The sequence below is a fragment of the Odocoileus virginianus genome, chromosome 7, assembly GCF_023699985.2.
Source record: "Odocoileus virginianus isolate 20LAN1187 ecotype Illinois chromosome 7, Ovbor_1.2, whole genome shotgun sequence".
Classification (NCBI taxonomy): Eukaryota; Metazoa; Chordata; class Mammalia; order Artiodactyla; family Cervidae; genus Odocoileus; species Odocoileus virginianus.
This window is the reverse complement of record NC_069680.1, coordinates 83,215,977-83,231,195: the sequence shown is the minus strand read 5'-3', so window position 1 is coordinate 83,231,195 and position 15,219 is coordinate 83,215,977. Positions and strand designations below refer to the sequence as shown.

At 51.6% G+C, this 15,219-nt stretch overlaps 1 protein-coding gene across 5 annotated transcripts in view; it reads right to left on the bottom strand.

Moving 5' to 3' along the window:
• PCNX2 (pecanex 2) overlaps window positions 1-15,219 on the bottom strand; it is a 296,271-nt gene that overhangs the window by 4,854 nt on the left and 276,198 nt on the right. For all 5 annotated transcript variants that reach the window (XM_070471076.1, XM_070471078.1, XM_070471079.1 and 2 more), the window contains 3 exons: window positions 14,741-14,971; window positions 13,426-13,700; window positions 12,499-12,686 (listed from right to left, as the gene is read on the bottom strand). In XM_070471076.1, coding sequence (XP_070327177.1) covers window positions 12,499-12,686; window positions 13,426-13,700; window positions 14,741-14,971 — 694 coding nt within the window. The remainder of the gene's footprint in view (window positions 1-12,498; window positions 12,687-13,425; window positions 13,701-14,740; window positions 14,972-15,219) is intronic.

Here is a 15,219-nt window from a genome sequence, read left to right as displayed (position 1 = left end):
TTTTAAAATTTTTAAATGAATAATAAAAATAAATATTATTTTGAAGGGAAGAGCTAGTGATGTCAAAGTGCTACCAGTTGCCCTACTCACAAGTCTGAAGTGGCTCAGTTACATTCAATTAGTACAAATAGAGAGGGCTGTGTGTGGGTACACTCAAGGTTTGTCAACTCATCCCAAGTTCCCAAATTATTAACAGGGAATCTGGTGATGCTGAAATGTTTATATTTGTCCATGGGACCACATGAGTGACACATTTTAATTAAAAAAAATTTTTATTAGAGTATAGTTGATTTACATGGGCTTCCCAGATGGCGCAGTGGTAAAGAATCCACCTGCCAATGCAGGAGATGCGGGAGATGAGAGTTTGATCCTGGGGTCAGAAAGATCCCCTGGAGGAGGAAATGGCAACCCACTCCAGTATTCTTGCTGGTAAAATCCCACGACAGAGGAACCTGGTGGGCTACAGTCCATGGGATCGCAGTCAGAGCTGACTAAGCAACTGAGCAGACACATAGTTGTTACAACTTTGTGTTAGCTTCAGGCGCACAGCAAAGTTGCTCCGTTATACACATACACACATCCACTCTTTTTAAGATTCTTTTCACATATAGGTTATTATAGAATACTGAGTAGAGTTCCCTATGCTATACAGTATAGTCCTTGTTAGTTACCTCTTTTATATATAGTAGTGCATATATGTCAATTCCAATCTCCCAATTTATCCTTGCTCCTGCTTCACCCGCTGGTAACCATGTTTGTTTTTTATGTCTGTGACTCTATTTCTGTTTTGTAGATAAGCTCATTTGTACCTTTTTTTTTTTTTTTTAAAGCAGTGTCATAGGATATTTTCTCTTTCTCTGTCTGACTTACTGCACTCAATATGGGGAGAGACGTTACTGTGGACATCCCCTGGGTCCCCCCAAGCCCTGCTCCTCCCACTGCCCTGGATTGGCTGAAAGGGGCCTCCTGACTTTAACGTTAGTGCCATTTGCCCACTGTGGTAGTGGATGCCGAGTTTCAGAGGGCACTGGGGTTCCCACCTGGCTCCCTCCTGCCCGTCCAAGAAACTGGGGTGCTCACAGTGCAGGACTGGAGTCAGGTTCCCTGGGTGAGTGCAGGCAGCTGGGGCCCTACCCAGGCTGGGGCTCATCTGATCATCCCTGCTGAGTACTTACTCTTGCAGAGGAAGAAAGAGGGAGAAAGGGACCCTGACGAATCAGAATTAAGAAGAGAGATGGTGATTTGTTAGTTTATTCAGTTTGGCAAGGCCAAACATCTGTTTCTGATTTATCCTGTAACGCTGATTGCTGCCCCAAAATACTCCAAAGTCATCCACAAGATGGTGATTTTGATGCTGGATAGACCACCCATACTTGGTGGGGGACTTAGCTCATTTCAGTAACAAAGGGACAAAGGCCCGTCTGTGTGTCAGAGGGGACTGGTCTGTGTTCTATGCAAGATGGGGTAACCCTCTCCCCAAATTGCTTCAGATTTTCTTGAGGTTTTTTTGGTTGCTCTTGATTTTTTTAAATTAATTTTGCAAATGGAACAAGAAACCAAACTGAATGCATTCATGCTACTTATTATTTTGTAGTTTAACTTATTTTGCCAATTACTTCATTATCAAATTATAAGCGATTCTAGGGCAAACCTCCTAAGAGCCTGAGTTGAAATTCTATATAAATTACCCTCCTTGGTTCATTATTCCGGCATTATTCCTCTCTCTCTGATTGCTATCTCAAAAGTGGTGGTTCAGTTCAGTCACTCAGTTGTGTCTGACTCTTTGTGACCCCATGGACTGCAGCACGCCAGGCTTTCCTGTCCATCACCAACTCCTGGAACTTGCTCAAACTCATGTCCATCTAGCCAGTGATGCCATCGAACCATCTCATCCTCTGTTGTCCCCTTCTCCTCCTGCCTTCAATCTTTCCTAGTATCAGGGTCTTTTCAAATGAGTCAGTTCTTGGCATCAGGTGGCCAGAGTATTGGAGCTTGAGCTTGAGCTTCAGGATCAGTCCTTCCAATGAATATTCAGGGTTGAATTCCTTTAGGATTGACTGATTTGATCTTCTTGCAGTCCAAAGCACTCTCAAGAGTCCTCTTCAACACCGCAGTTCAAAAACATCAGTTCTTCGGTGCTCAACTTTCTTTATGGTCCAACTCTCAATCCATACTTGACTACTAGAAAAGCCATAGCTTTGACTGTGCAGAGCTTTGTTGGTAAAGTAATGTCTCTCTACTTTTTAATGTGCTATCTAGGTTTGTCATAGCTCTTCTTCTAAGGAGTAAGTGTCTTTTAATTTTGCGACTGCAGTCACCATCTGCAGTGATTTGGGGAACCCAAGAAAATAAAATCTGTCATGGTTTCCATTGTTTCCCCATCTATTGCATGAAGTGGTGGGACCAGATGCCATGATCTTAGTTTTCTGAATGTTGAGTTTTAAGCCAGCTTTTTCACTCTCCTCTCTCACTTTCATCAAGAGGCTAATGAAAAGTGGTGGTGCAAATCCTTAGAATAGGATAGAAGAGATAAGTCTTTCTGTCCAATTGGGGTGTCAGATTACTTGTTATTGTTGTTGATCAGTTGCCAAGCTGTGTCTGACTCTTTGCAGTCCCATGGACTGCAGCATGCCAAGCCGCCTCCCTGTCCCTCACCATCTCTTGGAGTTTGCCCAAGTTCATGTCCATTGAATTGGTGACTAGTTATGAATTCCTAACTTCTCTGAGCCACCAGGCCACCAGCCTCCACCAGTGGGCTGAGTCCCCTTCCAGTGAGAAGTCTACAGGTTGTCAGCCACCTCTGGGGCTGCACAGTGAGCTCCGGGCTGCCGGGCATGAGGTGTGGCCACCTGGGACCCCAGTCCTCTGAGAATCCAGCAAGGACCAGGATGGGGACACTCAGCTGGGAACTGAGGCAGGATCGGGGAGGGACACTTGGGACCCCAGTTATGGGCACTGAGCCTTGGGCACTGTGAGTAAAACAAGATCCCTGTTCTTAGAACTTGGTTCACACCCACCCTTGAGAACATCTCGGTCACTGCTGCTTAGCCAGGCTTCTGTGTCATACCCTGCTTGGGCACTTGCCCAGGGACGCCCTCCTGCAGGATGCAGCGCACTGGGCACCCCTGGTTGCCTGCGTGGCATCATGTGGTGGCCTCCACCCTCTGCCCTGCCTCTGACGGCATCCTTTCTGCAGGCTTGTTGCTTGCACACTGGCAAATAAGAACTCAGACTGCAAAACTCACCTCGCACTGAAACCCAGAGCTTCTTCAACCCCTGACTAGGAACAGACCTATCCCGAGTTTGGGTGGGCACAGGGCTTCTTAGGGCTTCCCAGCTAGCTCAGTGGTAAAGAACTCACCTGCCAGTGCAGGAGACATGAATTCAATCCCTGGGTTGGGAAGATCCCCTGGTGGAGGAAATGGCAACCCACTCGAGTATTCTTGCCTGGGGAGTTCCATGGATGGAGGAGCCTGGTGGGCTACAGTCCATGGGATCAAAGAATCGGACACGGCTTAGCAACTAAACAACAACAGCAGGGCTTCTTGGTTATTAGAACTATGCTGTATAAGAAAGAGACAACCTGCCTCCCCAACCCCCAGCACACAGACACCTCCTCCTGCCCCTGGAAAATGAAATTCTCTCCTTGTTTTTACTACCACTGTGGTTAAAGCCACACGGGGACTTCGAGACCTTTGGCTGTGTGGTTCCCTCCTATGGCATGTGGGAAGCTTCAAAATGCCTTGACCTAGAGGCTGAACCCTCTCCAGCCCCCCGGCATGTGCCCCTGCAGACTTGGCGCGGGGAAGCTATAGAGAGGGAGCTGGGAAGCTGTCTTCCTTTATTCCAGCTCAAGCACAAAGATCCAGGATCAGGAACATCCTCCCAAGACTGGAGACCAGCCTCTAACTTTCCTGCGCTGGTTGAGCAGGCTCCTGGCTTCCTTTCTGGAATCTGTGGATGCACTGGTTTGATTCAGCTGAAGGGAGGGTGAGAAGGAGGCCAGAGAAGCCGGAGGCTGAAAGGAAACCCAACATCTGCCCAGCACAGGACACCATCCTACTGGGAGTGGCGGGGTGTGGGGGCTTCCCAAGCTGCCCTCCCTCTTCCAGGAACCTTCAGGCATCGCACCACTGGCTGCATCATTTGGGAAGAGTCTTTGGTGGCAGGTACAGGAAGCTGAGGATAGACTGGCCAGCCAGGCAGGGCTGCCTGTCATTACGTGGGGCTCCCTGTGGGGGCCTGTGCCCTTGAGGTCTCAGCGGCTACTGCACTCGGGGCCTCAGTAACTGAAAGCTTTGTGCCAAGAGAACAGGGAAGCCCCCCCACCACCACTCTCTGCACCAGCTGAGGAGGAGAAGACTGGTGTGGGTGGGGGAGGTGGGTGTTGCTGGGCTTGGGAAGCCTGAGCCAGGAGGCAGCTCTCCTCTGAGGCACAGCACGGATGCTCCCTGAGTACCCGTGTTTATCAGGGGCTGAGGGATGCAGCCGGGGAGCCCATGGGAAGCTTCCCATCTTGGGCTCTGTTCTGTGATTCCCAGACCCCAATGTGGTACTTACTTATAGGAGGGCGTGTCTCTAACTGCCAAGGTCATGGAGAGAAGGGACGATGGGGTCCCGGCCTTGAGCTTCCCCAGGGAGCGAGAGGGTGCCATGAACCACAGCCAAAGGTGCCGATGTCCCCACGTGGCTTTAACCACAGTGGTAGTGAAAACAAGGGGCGATTCATTTTCCAGGGGCAGGAAGAGGAGTCTGTGTGCTGTGTGTCAGGGAGGCAGGGTGTCTCTCTCGAGACCAACTCTGGGCCTTTCCAGATGTCTCCTGGGGGCCTGCCCTGCCCCAGATGTCCTCAGATTCCCTTCCTGTCTCGGGGCGAGCCTGTGAGCCTCAGGGACTGGTTTCCAGAAAACCATCTCACACGTTCATCCTTTTGAGGGCAAGTTTGGACTCCAGCCCTGCCCAGCCCCACAGAACAGGTGTTTGGCTGATGCTAGCGGCTGCGACGTCCCCTGGTGAGTTTTGGGGAAGGCTTGCCCCAGGCAGCTGCTGAGGTGGGGGGTTGTGGGGGTGCTGGGCCGAGCTGGAGAGCAGGAGGGGCCGTCTGTGCTGTTCCCTCTCCTGGAGTCGCGCCTCTCAGTCCACTGGGCCCGGTCAGGGCCCCTGAGCCAGATGGCCTGAAAGGTGGGGACCAGCTGGGCTGCATCGGGAGAGGCTGGGATGTTCCAGGGCAGGGAGAGCCTGCGGGGGACCTGGCGTGGTCCTCCTCTGGGGGAGGGAAGACAGGCAGCTGCCTCTGGGGGCCCTCCTCCCCAAGACTAGGCCCACTCGGTGTGGCCAGCACTGTGTCCTCAAGGCATCACCAGGAGAGGATCAGCCTTGGATCTGGAGTATCTTCTAAAGCTAGATGAGGGGTTCTGGCAGGGGGCTTGGGGCACAAGGTCAAGCTGGTAGGTGGAATCAGCAGCCCTGGCTCTTTGCTTTTGGCTGGGATGGAAGCTGGCAACTGCTGAGTTCCACTTGGAAATTCCATGACCCGAGGGCCTGAGACCCCACCCAGCCTCCAGAGAAGACTTAGCAGGAAAGGCTGAGTTGGGAGGGGACCGTCCGCTCTATCACTAGGCCTGTGCAGAGCACCACCTTAGCCCTGGGTGCCCTCTGGCACTTTAGAGGGTTCCCCTCGGCACCCCCTTTTCCCATTACATCTCTCCCCACAGGACCAGGAAGTGGCAGGGACAAGGGACAAGCTGACTGGCTCCCACACACTCCTGCCACCACGCGATAGGCCCCGGGCTCTCTGGAAGGCCTGGACTGAACCCAGAGCCTGCCCAGACCTGCCCCAGGGTCCCCCCCCCAGGTGAGCCTTGGGCCTTCCTGCAGGTGTGTGTACCCGAGGCCTGAGGCTGGGCAAGGAGCAGCTGGGAGGTGTGGATGGAGGTAGATGTGCCGTCTACACAGGCACAGGCCCCTTGTCAGGCACGGCAGTGTGGGGACAGTGGGTCACACTCTCCGTGTGTGCTCATGTCCCCCACCCTGGGAAGTGAGGGCTGCCACCAAGCCCCCCGCCCCTCCCCCCCAGCGCTGTGCTGCCCTCCTACAGGGGAGGGCGGCTCCCAGGCCCTGACCCAGGGGACCCAGTGGCAGGGTGGGGGAGGCAGGTGGTTCAGCTGGCCGGGGCCTCCCTGAGAAGGAGGCATCTGGCCAGAGGCTGAGCGGGGGACTGATCCGCCTGGGGGCAGCACGTCCAGCCTGAGGAAGCAGCAGGAGCTCTGGGGCGAGCAGCACCTGGGATGACTGAGGGGCAGGGGGGCTTCTAAGGCTGGGAGTGTGAGCCAGCAGGAGCGGGTCACAGAGAGTCCGAGACGGCAGTCATGGGGAGCCCTACAGGCCAGGTGAGGCTCAGCTGGGACCTGCCGGCCATACGCCGAGGTCCTAATCCCAGAATTTCAGGGGGTGACCTTGTTTGGAAACAGGGCTGTAATGGGTATCATTCCTTAAGATGAGGTCATACGGGAGTAGGGGGGCCTACTCCAAGGTGATTAATTTCCTTAATAAAGGGGAATCTGGACACAGAAATGCACACGGGAGAGCACCATGTGAAGATGAAGGCAGAGATCAGGATGAAGCTTCTACAAGGTAAGGAATGCCCGAGGTTGCCAGCAAACCACCAGAAACCAGGGGAGAGGCTAGGGACCCACTCTCCCTCCCAGCCTCGGAGGAAATCCACCTTGCCAACACCTTGATTTTGGACTTCCAGAGCTGGGAGGCAGTCTTTTGTTGAAGCCACTGAGTTTCTGGTACTTTGTTACAGTGGCCCTATAGCAAAGGAACACAGGTCAGTTCTGAGAGATACGGAAGCCATCCTTCAACAGAAAGACGTCCTAAGTTAAAACGCCATCACCTGGCAGGTATGGGGAAAAGAGACTCATGATTTGTGCAGTTGTCAGGGCTGCCTGAATGGCCAGAGAGCAGGAGAGTGGCTCTTCCTATCTTGGGGGTGGAGAGGGCGTGGTGGGCTCCCTCCCAGCTCTCTGACCCTCCGCAGGGGGCACCAGGCTTAGGATAACTTCCTGGGGGTGCAAGGCTTTCTTTCCACAGACGGTCAGCTTCTCCTAGAGCACAGGGAGGGACATGTGTCTGCTCCGCGTGCCCCATCCCTGTGAGAGTGTTAACAGCCTCAGCAGGGAGGCCACAGGTCCCCAAGCAGCAGGAGGAAATAAGCTGCAAGTGGCAGACGTATTTTTTGCCCTTCTCTGTTGACAAAACCAGTTCTGTCTAAGACAACCTTTTCTTTGTCTTTTCTCAAACCTTGGGCTGATAATGGCTCAACAAACCAGTATTCATGTCCATTGTTTTATGGTCGGGGATGACATACCTTGTGCCATTCTATATCAAAAATGCACATTGTGGGAGAGGGGCCTGGTGAAACTCCCTCAGCCTAGAGGTGTCTCTTATCTGGTCAGCAGCTTGCTAACAGACATAAGACACCTTGCTAAAAACCAGCAAGCAGGCACTCTTTCTGTCCCTTCTGATGTCTCTGTTAGAAGCGTTCCCTGTTTCTATTATACTTGGATAAAACCTTGCTACAGAAAAGCTCCAAGTGGTCAAGCCTCGTCTCTGGCCCCGGATCGAATTCCTCTCCTCCAGAGGCCACAACTCCTGGCATAGCGCACGGCTTGCAACCGCAACCTTTCACCTGCCCAGACCACAGTGGGACCTACAGGAAACTGGGCAGCTGAGTCAGGAAGGGCTGGGTGTCAGCTGGGCCTGACTGTGAACCCGAGGAAGACCAGTTGTAAGAGGAGCCCTCAGCCAGGGAATAAAGTCACACAGGGCCCGGACCGCGGGAGCAGCAGAGATGAGTGCTGGAAGAAGGAGCCTGGGTGAGTGGCTCCATCACGTTCGGGGACAAAGGCTGCATTTGATGAGCAGAGGTAGAGTCCCAGGACCAGAGTAACGGGGCCGTGCCGGGGGTTAGCACTGCAGGCACTGGGCCATCTTGCCTGACTACAAATCCCAGATCAGTTGCTTCCTAGCTGGTGATTTCTCTGCCCCGTGACTGAGCTTCTCTGTTCAGTGACTGAATTTCTCTGCCCTGGTTTCTTCAGCTGCAAGATGAGCACAGGGAAGTATGTGTGCTAGTCTCTCAGTCGTGTCCAGCTCTTTGCGACTCCGTGGACTGTAGCCCGCCAGGCTCCTCTGTCCATAGGATTCTCCAGGCAAGAATGCTGGAGTGGGTTGCCATTTCTTTCTCCAGGGGATCTTCCTGACCCAAGGATCGAACCCGGGTCTCCCATATCGTAGGCAGCTTCTTTACCATCCGAGCTACTAGGGAAGCCTGTCAGGGTCCTGCGGAGGGTTGGCACACAGTATGTACTGGAGGACTGTTACTTATTACATTTTATGACCACAGCAAGGATGCACTTGGTACAATAGGGTGATGGTGGGACGGGGGGCATGCGACGAGGAGTGGCTCAGAGTGGGTTTGCTCCAAAGCCTCAGATACTCTAGAGACTCAGAGTCTCGAGAGCAGGACAAAAGCTGAGTGCAGAGCCTGAGGCTGACTCTGACTGCAGGTGGGGGCTCATGGTCTTGAGGCCCACAGGCGCTGTTGACCAGCATGCCTCGTTGCCTTGTAAAGCAGGCAAAGCCAAGAGTGGCGTTGGTAGGAGCAATTTTAAGAAGCAATAGTGAAAAACGAACAGCTGGTGTGTGGGCTCCAGAAGACTCAGCTTTGACATCTGCCACAGAAGCCTGTGACTGGTCCCAGCCTCAGGCTCTGGTGGTAAATGGGGGACATTCGCGACCTATGGGGCCTGGATTCTGAGGATGGAAGGAATGCTGGCTTTTCCAGGCCACGCAGTGCCGGCATGGCTTCACTTGTACGAAAAGGAAGAGGCGTCTCACTGAGTCAGAGCCTGTCCAGCATGCCCATCTCAGGCTCTTTAAAAGCCTGTGCCCCCACAATCCCCCAGCCAGACCCCCTTCCCCACAGTCCCCCACCCTCGGACTCGAGCCCCTCTCTGGTTCAGACAAGTCGCCAGACAGAAAGATCAAATACTCAGGCGCTGCTCCATTTGGAACCTACCTTGCATTTTCCCACCTGGAAAATCACTTCTGTGACTTTTGAAACTTAGAATTCTCATGTGATAACAACTGTTAACTAACTAAGCAATGAGGAACTCCTGGCCTGAGAGCCAGCCGTACACTGGAGGCTGCTCTGCTCGAGGTTCAGGCAGATGGCACAGGGCAAGCAAGGGGCTCTTCTTCACCCTAAGCAACTGATGTCACTTTGTTCAGCCACCGACCTATTTACCTCTCTCTCCTTCCCTGTCTTCCTGCCTCCCTTCCATCTCTCATCTATCTTCAACTAAGTAGCTATCATCTACCTATTTATCTCTATATATCTGTGTATGTGTATATGTATCTATCAAACATCTACCTACCTATCCATCTTGTTCAGTCTCTCAGTTGTGTCCAACTGTTTGAGACCCCATGGACTGCAGCATGCCAGGCTGCCCTGTCCTTCACTCTCTCCCAGAGTTTGCTCAAATTCATGTCCATTGAATTGATGATGTCATTCAACCATCTCATCCTCTGTCATCCCCTTCTCCTCCCGCCTTCAGTCTTTCCCAGCAGCAGGGTCTTTTCCAATGAGTCAGCTCTTCACATCAGGTGGTCAAAGTATTAGAGCTTCAGCCTCAACATCAGTCCTTCCAATGAATATTCAGGACTGATTTCCTTTAGGATGGACTGTTTGGATCTCCTTGCTGTCCAAGGGACTCTCAAGAGTCTTCTCCAGCACCACAGTTCAAAAGCATCAATTCTTTGTCGCTCAGCCTCTTTTATGGTCCAACTCTCACATCCATACATGACCAATGGAAAAACCATAGCTTTCACTAGACGGACCTTTCTCAGCAAAGCAATATCTCTGCTTTTTAATATACTGTCCAGGTTGGTCATAACTTTTCTTTCAAGGAGCAAATGTCTTTTAATTTCATGGCTGCAGTCACCATCTGCAGTGATTTTGGAGCCCAAGAAAATAAAAGCTCTTACTGTTTCCATTGTTTCCCCATCTATTTGCCATGAAGTGATGGGACCAGATGCCATGATCTTACTTTTCGAATGTTGAGTTTTAAGCCAGCTTTTTCACTCTCCTCTTTCCCCTTCATCAAGAGGCTCTTTAGTTCCTCTTGGCTTTCTGCCATGGGGGTGGTGTCATCTGCATATCTGAGGTTACTGATATTTCTCCTGGAAATCTTAATTCTAGTTTGTGCTTCATCCAGCCCGGCATTTCACATTATGTACTCTGCATATAAGTTAAATAAGCAGGGGAACAATATACAGCCTTGATGTACTCCTTTCCTGATTTGGAACCAGTCTGTTGTTCCATGTTCAGTTGTAACTATTGCTTCTTGACTTGCATACAGATTTCTCAGGAGGTAGGTTGGGTGGTCTGGTATTCCCATCTCTTTCAGAATTTTCCAGTTTGTTGTGATCCACACAGTCAAAGGCTTTGTTGTAGTCAATAAAGCAGAAGTAGATGTTTTTCAGGAACTCTTGCTGTTTCGATGATCAGCAGATGTTGGCAATTTGATCTCTGGTTTCTCTGCCTTTTCTAAATCCAGCTTGAACAACTGGAAGTTCATGGTTCATGTATGGTTGAAGCCTGGCTTGGAGAATTTTGAGCATTACTTTACTAGCGTGAAAGATGAGTGCAACTGTGTGGTAGTTTGAGCATTCTGTGGCATTGCCTTTCTTTGGGATTGGAATGAAAACTGACTTTCCAGTCCTGTGGGCACTGCTGCGTTTTCCAAATTTGCTGGCATATTGAGTGCAGCACTTTCACAGCATCATCTTTTAGGATTTGAAATAGCTCAACCTACCTATGTATCTTTATATTATCTATTTACCTTTCTATTATCTATTATCTCTCTATCAACCAACTGGGGCTTCCCTGGTGGCTCAGATTGTAAAGGATCTGCCTGCAATGTGAGAGACCCAGGGTTCAATCCCTGAGCGGAGAAGATCCCCTCAAAAGCTTTCATGTGCCACCTATGAACTTAATAAGATTAAATTTCTTTTTAAAATACTCTGCTATTCATACTTTATAGGAGATATGGGTTTCCCAGGTGGCACAGTGGTAAGGAATCTGTTTGCAGACACAGGAGATGAGGGTTTGATCCCTGGGTAGGGAAGATTCCCTGGAGTAGGAAATGGCTACCCACTCCAGTATTATTTCCTGGAAAATCCCATGGACAGAGGAGCCTGGTAGGCTAGAGTCCATTTGGTTGCAAAGAGTCGGACATAAATGAACACTCACACACACACACATCAATCAATTAGCTATCTATATATCTATTATCTATCAATTTTCTATCCATCTATCACCTATCTATTATATATATCACCTCAATCTCCCTATATACCTATAATCTATCTATCTTCTACTGATATTTATCCATCCATTATCTATCTTTCTGTCTCCCTATCTATCTGTCATCCATCTGTCTTTCTTTAATCTTATCTATCTTCTTGCCCATCTTTACATACATCCTCAGTATTTCAGTTAAGTCCCCAGCCTTGCTCTGGGCACTTCCAGGAGGCAGGCACTGCTCCTCACTTACTCCCTTGATGCAGAGCTGACAGGGGAACACGCACAAAGAGGCACTTAATGAATGCTTCTTGATGGTAAAAGTACTGAGGCCAAAAGGTGAAACCACTGACAGGTTTTGAAGGTCAAAGCCAAGGGACAGTGCGCCGGTGGGAGCCAGGCCAATCATCTGTCTCTCCCAGTCTAATTGGGCATGTCCTCTGCGAGCCCTGAGGGTCGCCTTTTCTAACCCAGCCTTCTCCTCCAAGTACAGAGGGATTTTGGAACCTCATCCATGTGATTGAGCCTAATTAGTTGGGCCCTAGTTGAAACATGATTTTAAGCTTTCGACTCAGCCCAAACTTAGACCAAATCACTTCCACCCCCATCGGCTGGCACCCCTTTCCCCTCTTTCCTTATGCTCTGAAGTGTCAGGTGTGAGGGGAGGAAGTGGAGAGCTGAGTGACCAGGCAGTGGAGGGCAGGAGCCTGGCTGCCTCATCACGGGACTTGGAGGAGGTGGGTCAATTCACAGAAGGAGGGAGGCGCCTTCAGGGATCAAGAGCTACAACACAGCCTAACACTGAGACACAGGAGCCAGTGGTCTCTGAAGGAGTGAGAGATGGGGTGGACGGGACTCACCACTGGACCGATGGGCAGACAGATGGCTGGCTGAGGTAATGGAAGACAGATGGATAAAGGATAAAAGCTGAATCTAACACACAGAATAGAGTTTTCTTCTGAGTAGAACTTATATGAGTCAGTATACTTGGGGGCATCTTTTGGCCCAATACTGGTTTGTCCTGTGTGAACGGTCTCTCAGAGGTTAGAATGACAACATAGCCCATGGTGTTGGCCAGTGAGACGTGAGGAGCCTCGGCAGTAACACGAGGCCCCCACTGCACTCACCTGGCCTCCGCGTCCCTTCCCGGGGTGACCAGTGGCGGCTCCCATCCTTTCTGGGCTGTTCCGCGCTGCTCTCCCTGCTCTCACCACTGGGGGCACTGTTGCCGCCTGCGGGCGGAGCGCCCCCTGCATCCACGTCCTCCGTGTTGCCCGCGCCTGGCTGGCCCGCTGCGTTGCAGTCCTTCCGCACTCTGAGAGGAAGAAGCGCTTCAAGGATTCTCACCCAAACATGTGTAATTCCCCTAGACGCCCCATCACATCTGTGTCCAAAGCAGGATGGCAGACCACACTGTACTGGCGAGAAGCGATGGAGATGCAGATGGGATGCAGATGGAGGGAGGGGTTTCTGTTCCCCAAACCTCAGTGACTGATAAATGAATATACCCTACCCAGATGAAGAAGCCGCGCGCGCTCCACCATCCACAGGGACCCTCAGCTTTGAGGTCCGACAGAGCTCTGTTAGATTCAGGCAAAACAACTTAGAATTTGTTCCAACTAACGAGGAATGCTGTTACCACCGGGTGAGAAAACTTATTCGATGAGAGATGCGGGCTGGGGGTGGGATGGGGCAAGGAGGCTGGTTCAAGCTTGGTTCTTGGCAACAGATGTGTAACAAAGACCCGTAACCTCAGCAGCTTTGCAAGGACTCAAGCCCAAGTCTCAGCCCGTGGATGGAAGGGCGAAGGAGACAGACTCTGATCTGATGACGTTTCCCATTGAGTCATCATCTGAAACTGCTTATTGAATCAAAGGGTGTGCTGGAGGACATTTGGGCACAGAAATTTTCACCACAGGGAGATCCCTGCAGTAGGGACAGGGATCCCTGGTAGGGACAGTGAGATCCCTACCAGAAGAGGTCCCTACCTGAAGCCTTGGAGCTCGCAGCCCCGCCCCATCCGGGTAAATAATGCCCTTGCCTTAAAGACCCACCTCAACCACTTGGTTCGGAGCCACGCCCTGATGCTGTCCAAGGTGACCGGTCCGCTCCAGACGTTCTTCAGCTGCCTGTGGGTCCCCAGGTAGGATGTGGTGAGTGGGGAGACATACATGGGGTACCCCAGGGGCTGGTCACAGGAGGAATTGATCAGGTTCCGAAGGACCTGCTTGTTGTTCTGAATGCTGCCGCGCTCGGGGTTGCGGTTGCGGAGGAAGATGAGCTCTTGTTGCTGCCCCGCCCAAAGGCCGCGGACGCATTCTCTGTTCACCTGCAGCGCGGGGAAGACACGCGGAGGAAAGTGGGTGGTGGGGGCGGTGAGAGAGCGGGGCTACAGCCTGCTGGGTCTGAGTACCTGCAACCACTATGCTTTGGCCTAAAGCTTTCTTAGTGATGTCTGAACGGCAGCAAGGTGGATATGATGCCATTCTCATGGGGCCATGGAGATCAAATAAAAAGGAAAGAAGGCTTTGTTTCAGCCTGGTGATTTGAAGCTGTATAAAGAGAATCTCTGGGAAGGAAGTTATCAGGTCCAGGAACGGGTTATGAGAGGGAGGTTTGGAATCTTAGAGAATTAGAAAGTCTTTAAGAACAAGCTAGATCCTGACCCCACGCCTGTCTAGCCTAGCAGGACTTTTTGCCAAAGTCATCACCTGCACACCAGCTCTTTGAGTGGGAAAGGGCCCTGGCAGGGATGCACTGCCTGCTGCATGCATACACCCTAAATGCTGGCCAGCGCTGCCCGCTCCCCCTACCCCCGGGGACTGTGGCTTTGGACAGAGGATGCTGGCCCAGGGGCAGGGGTGTCTGTGCCAATCCATGCTACTGTGTTGGGAAAAAAGTTCATTCAGGGTGGCTTCTTTGTTGCTTAATAGTAAAGAATTCACCTGCCAATGTAGGAGACTCAGGTTTGCTCTCTGGTCTGAGAAGATCCCACATATGGAGGAGCAACTAAGCCCATGCCCCACAACTACTGAGCCTACGCTCCAGAGCCCGGGAACTGCAACTCCTGAGCCCGTGCCCTGCAACTGCTGAAGCCTGCGAGCCCTAGAGCCCGTCCTCCACAGAAAGGGAAGCCACCCCAATGAGAAGCCCTCGCATACAGCAACTAGAGAAAGCCCATATTGCAGCAAAGACCCAGCACAGGCAAAAATTAAATCAATATATATAATAAATTATTTTAAACAAAAAAAGTTCGTTCAGGTTTCTCCTGAATGAAAACCCAAATGAACTTGTTGACCAGCCGTATATTTCTTCTCATGTTCCCCCAGGCGGGAGGCTGGTGGCAGCCCGGAGGGATGGCTCCCGTACCTTGATCACCTTGAAGCTCAGGAAGCTTCTGTGGAGCATGAGCACCTTGTACTCATCCGTACCCTCGTCTACCACGTGCCTCAGGGTCAGCAGCTCCTCTTTGTTGGCCAGCACGGCGCCTCTCCAGGCTGGGTCACCCTCATGGCAGATGACCACTTTCTTCTCAAAGGACTGGATGGCCTCGTAGAGGACTGCTGGGTCTTCATACTCATCAGGGCAAGTGAACTGGTCCTGGGGAAAGAATTCATCTGTGGGTCGGGAGGACCACAAAGCTGGTCCTGGCTTGCTGTGCACAAGGCAATGAGGTCAATGCCTGGTGCAAGGTCAAGTCCACCTTTACATCGCTCAGCCCCGAGTGGATGGAAGGCACCTCAGCATCGCAGTGGCCTCGGGGCCCAGAGAGCTGGTGGCATAGAAGCCTGGGACTTTTCACCACAATGTGGTGATGTCATTTTCTCCAGCCAGGTCCCCTCTTCCAT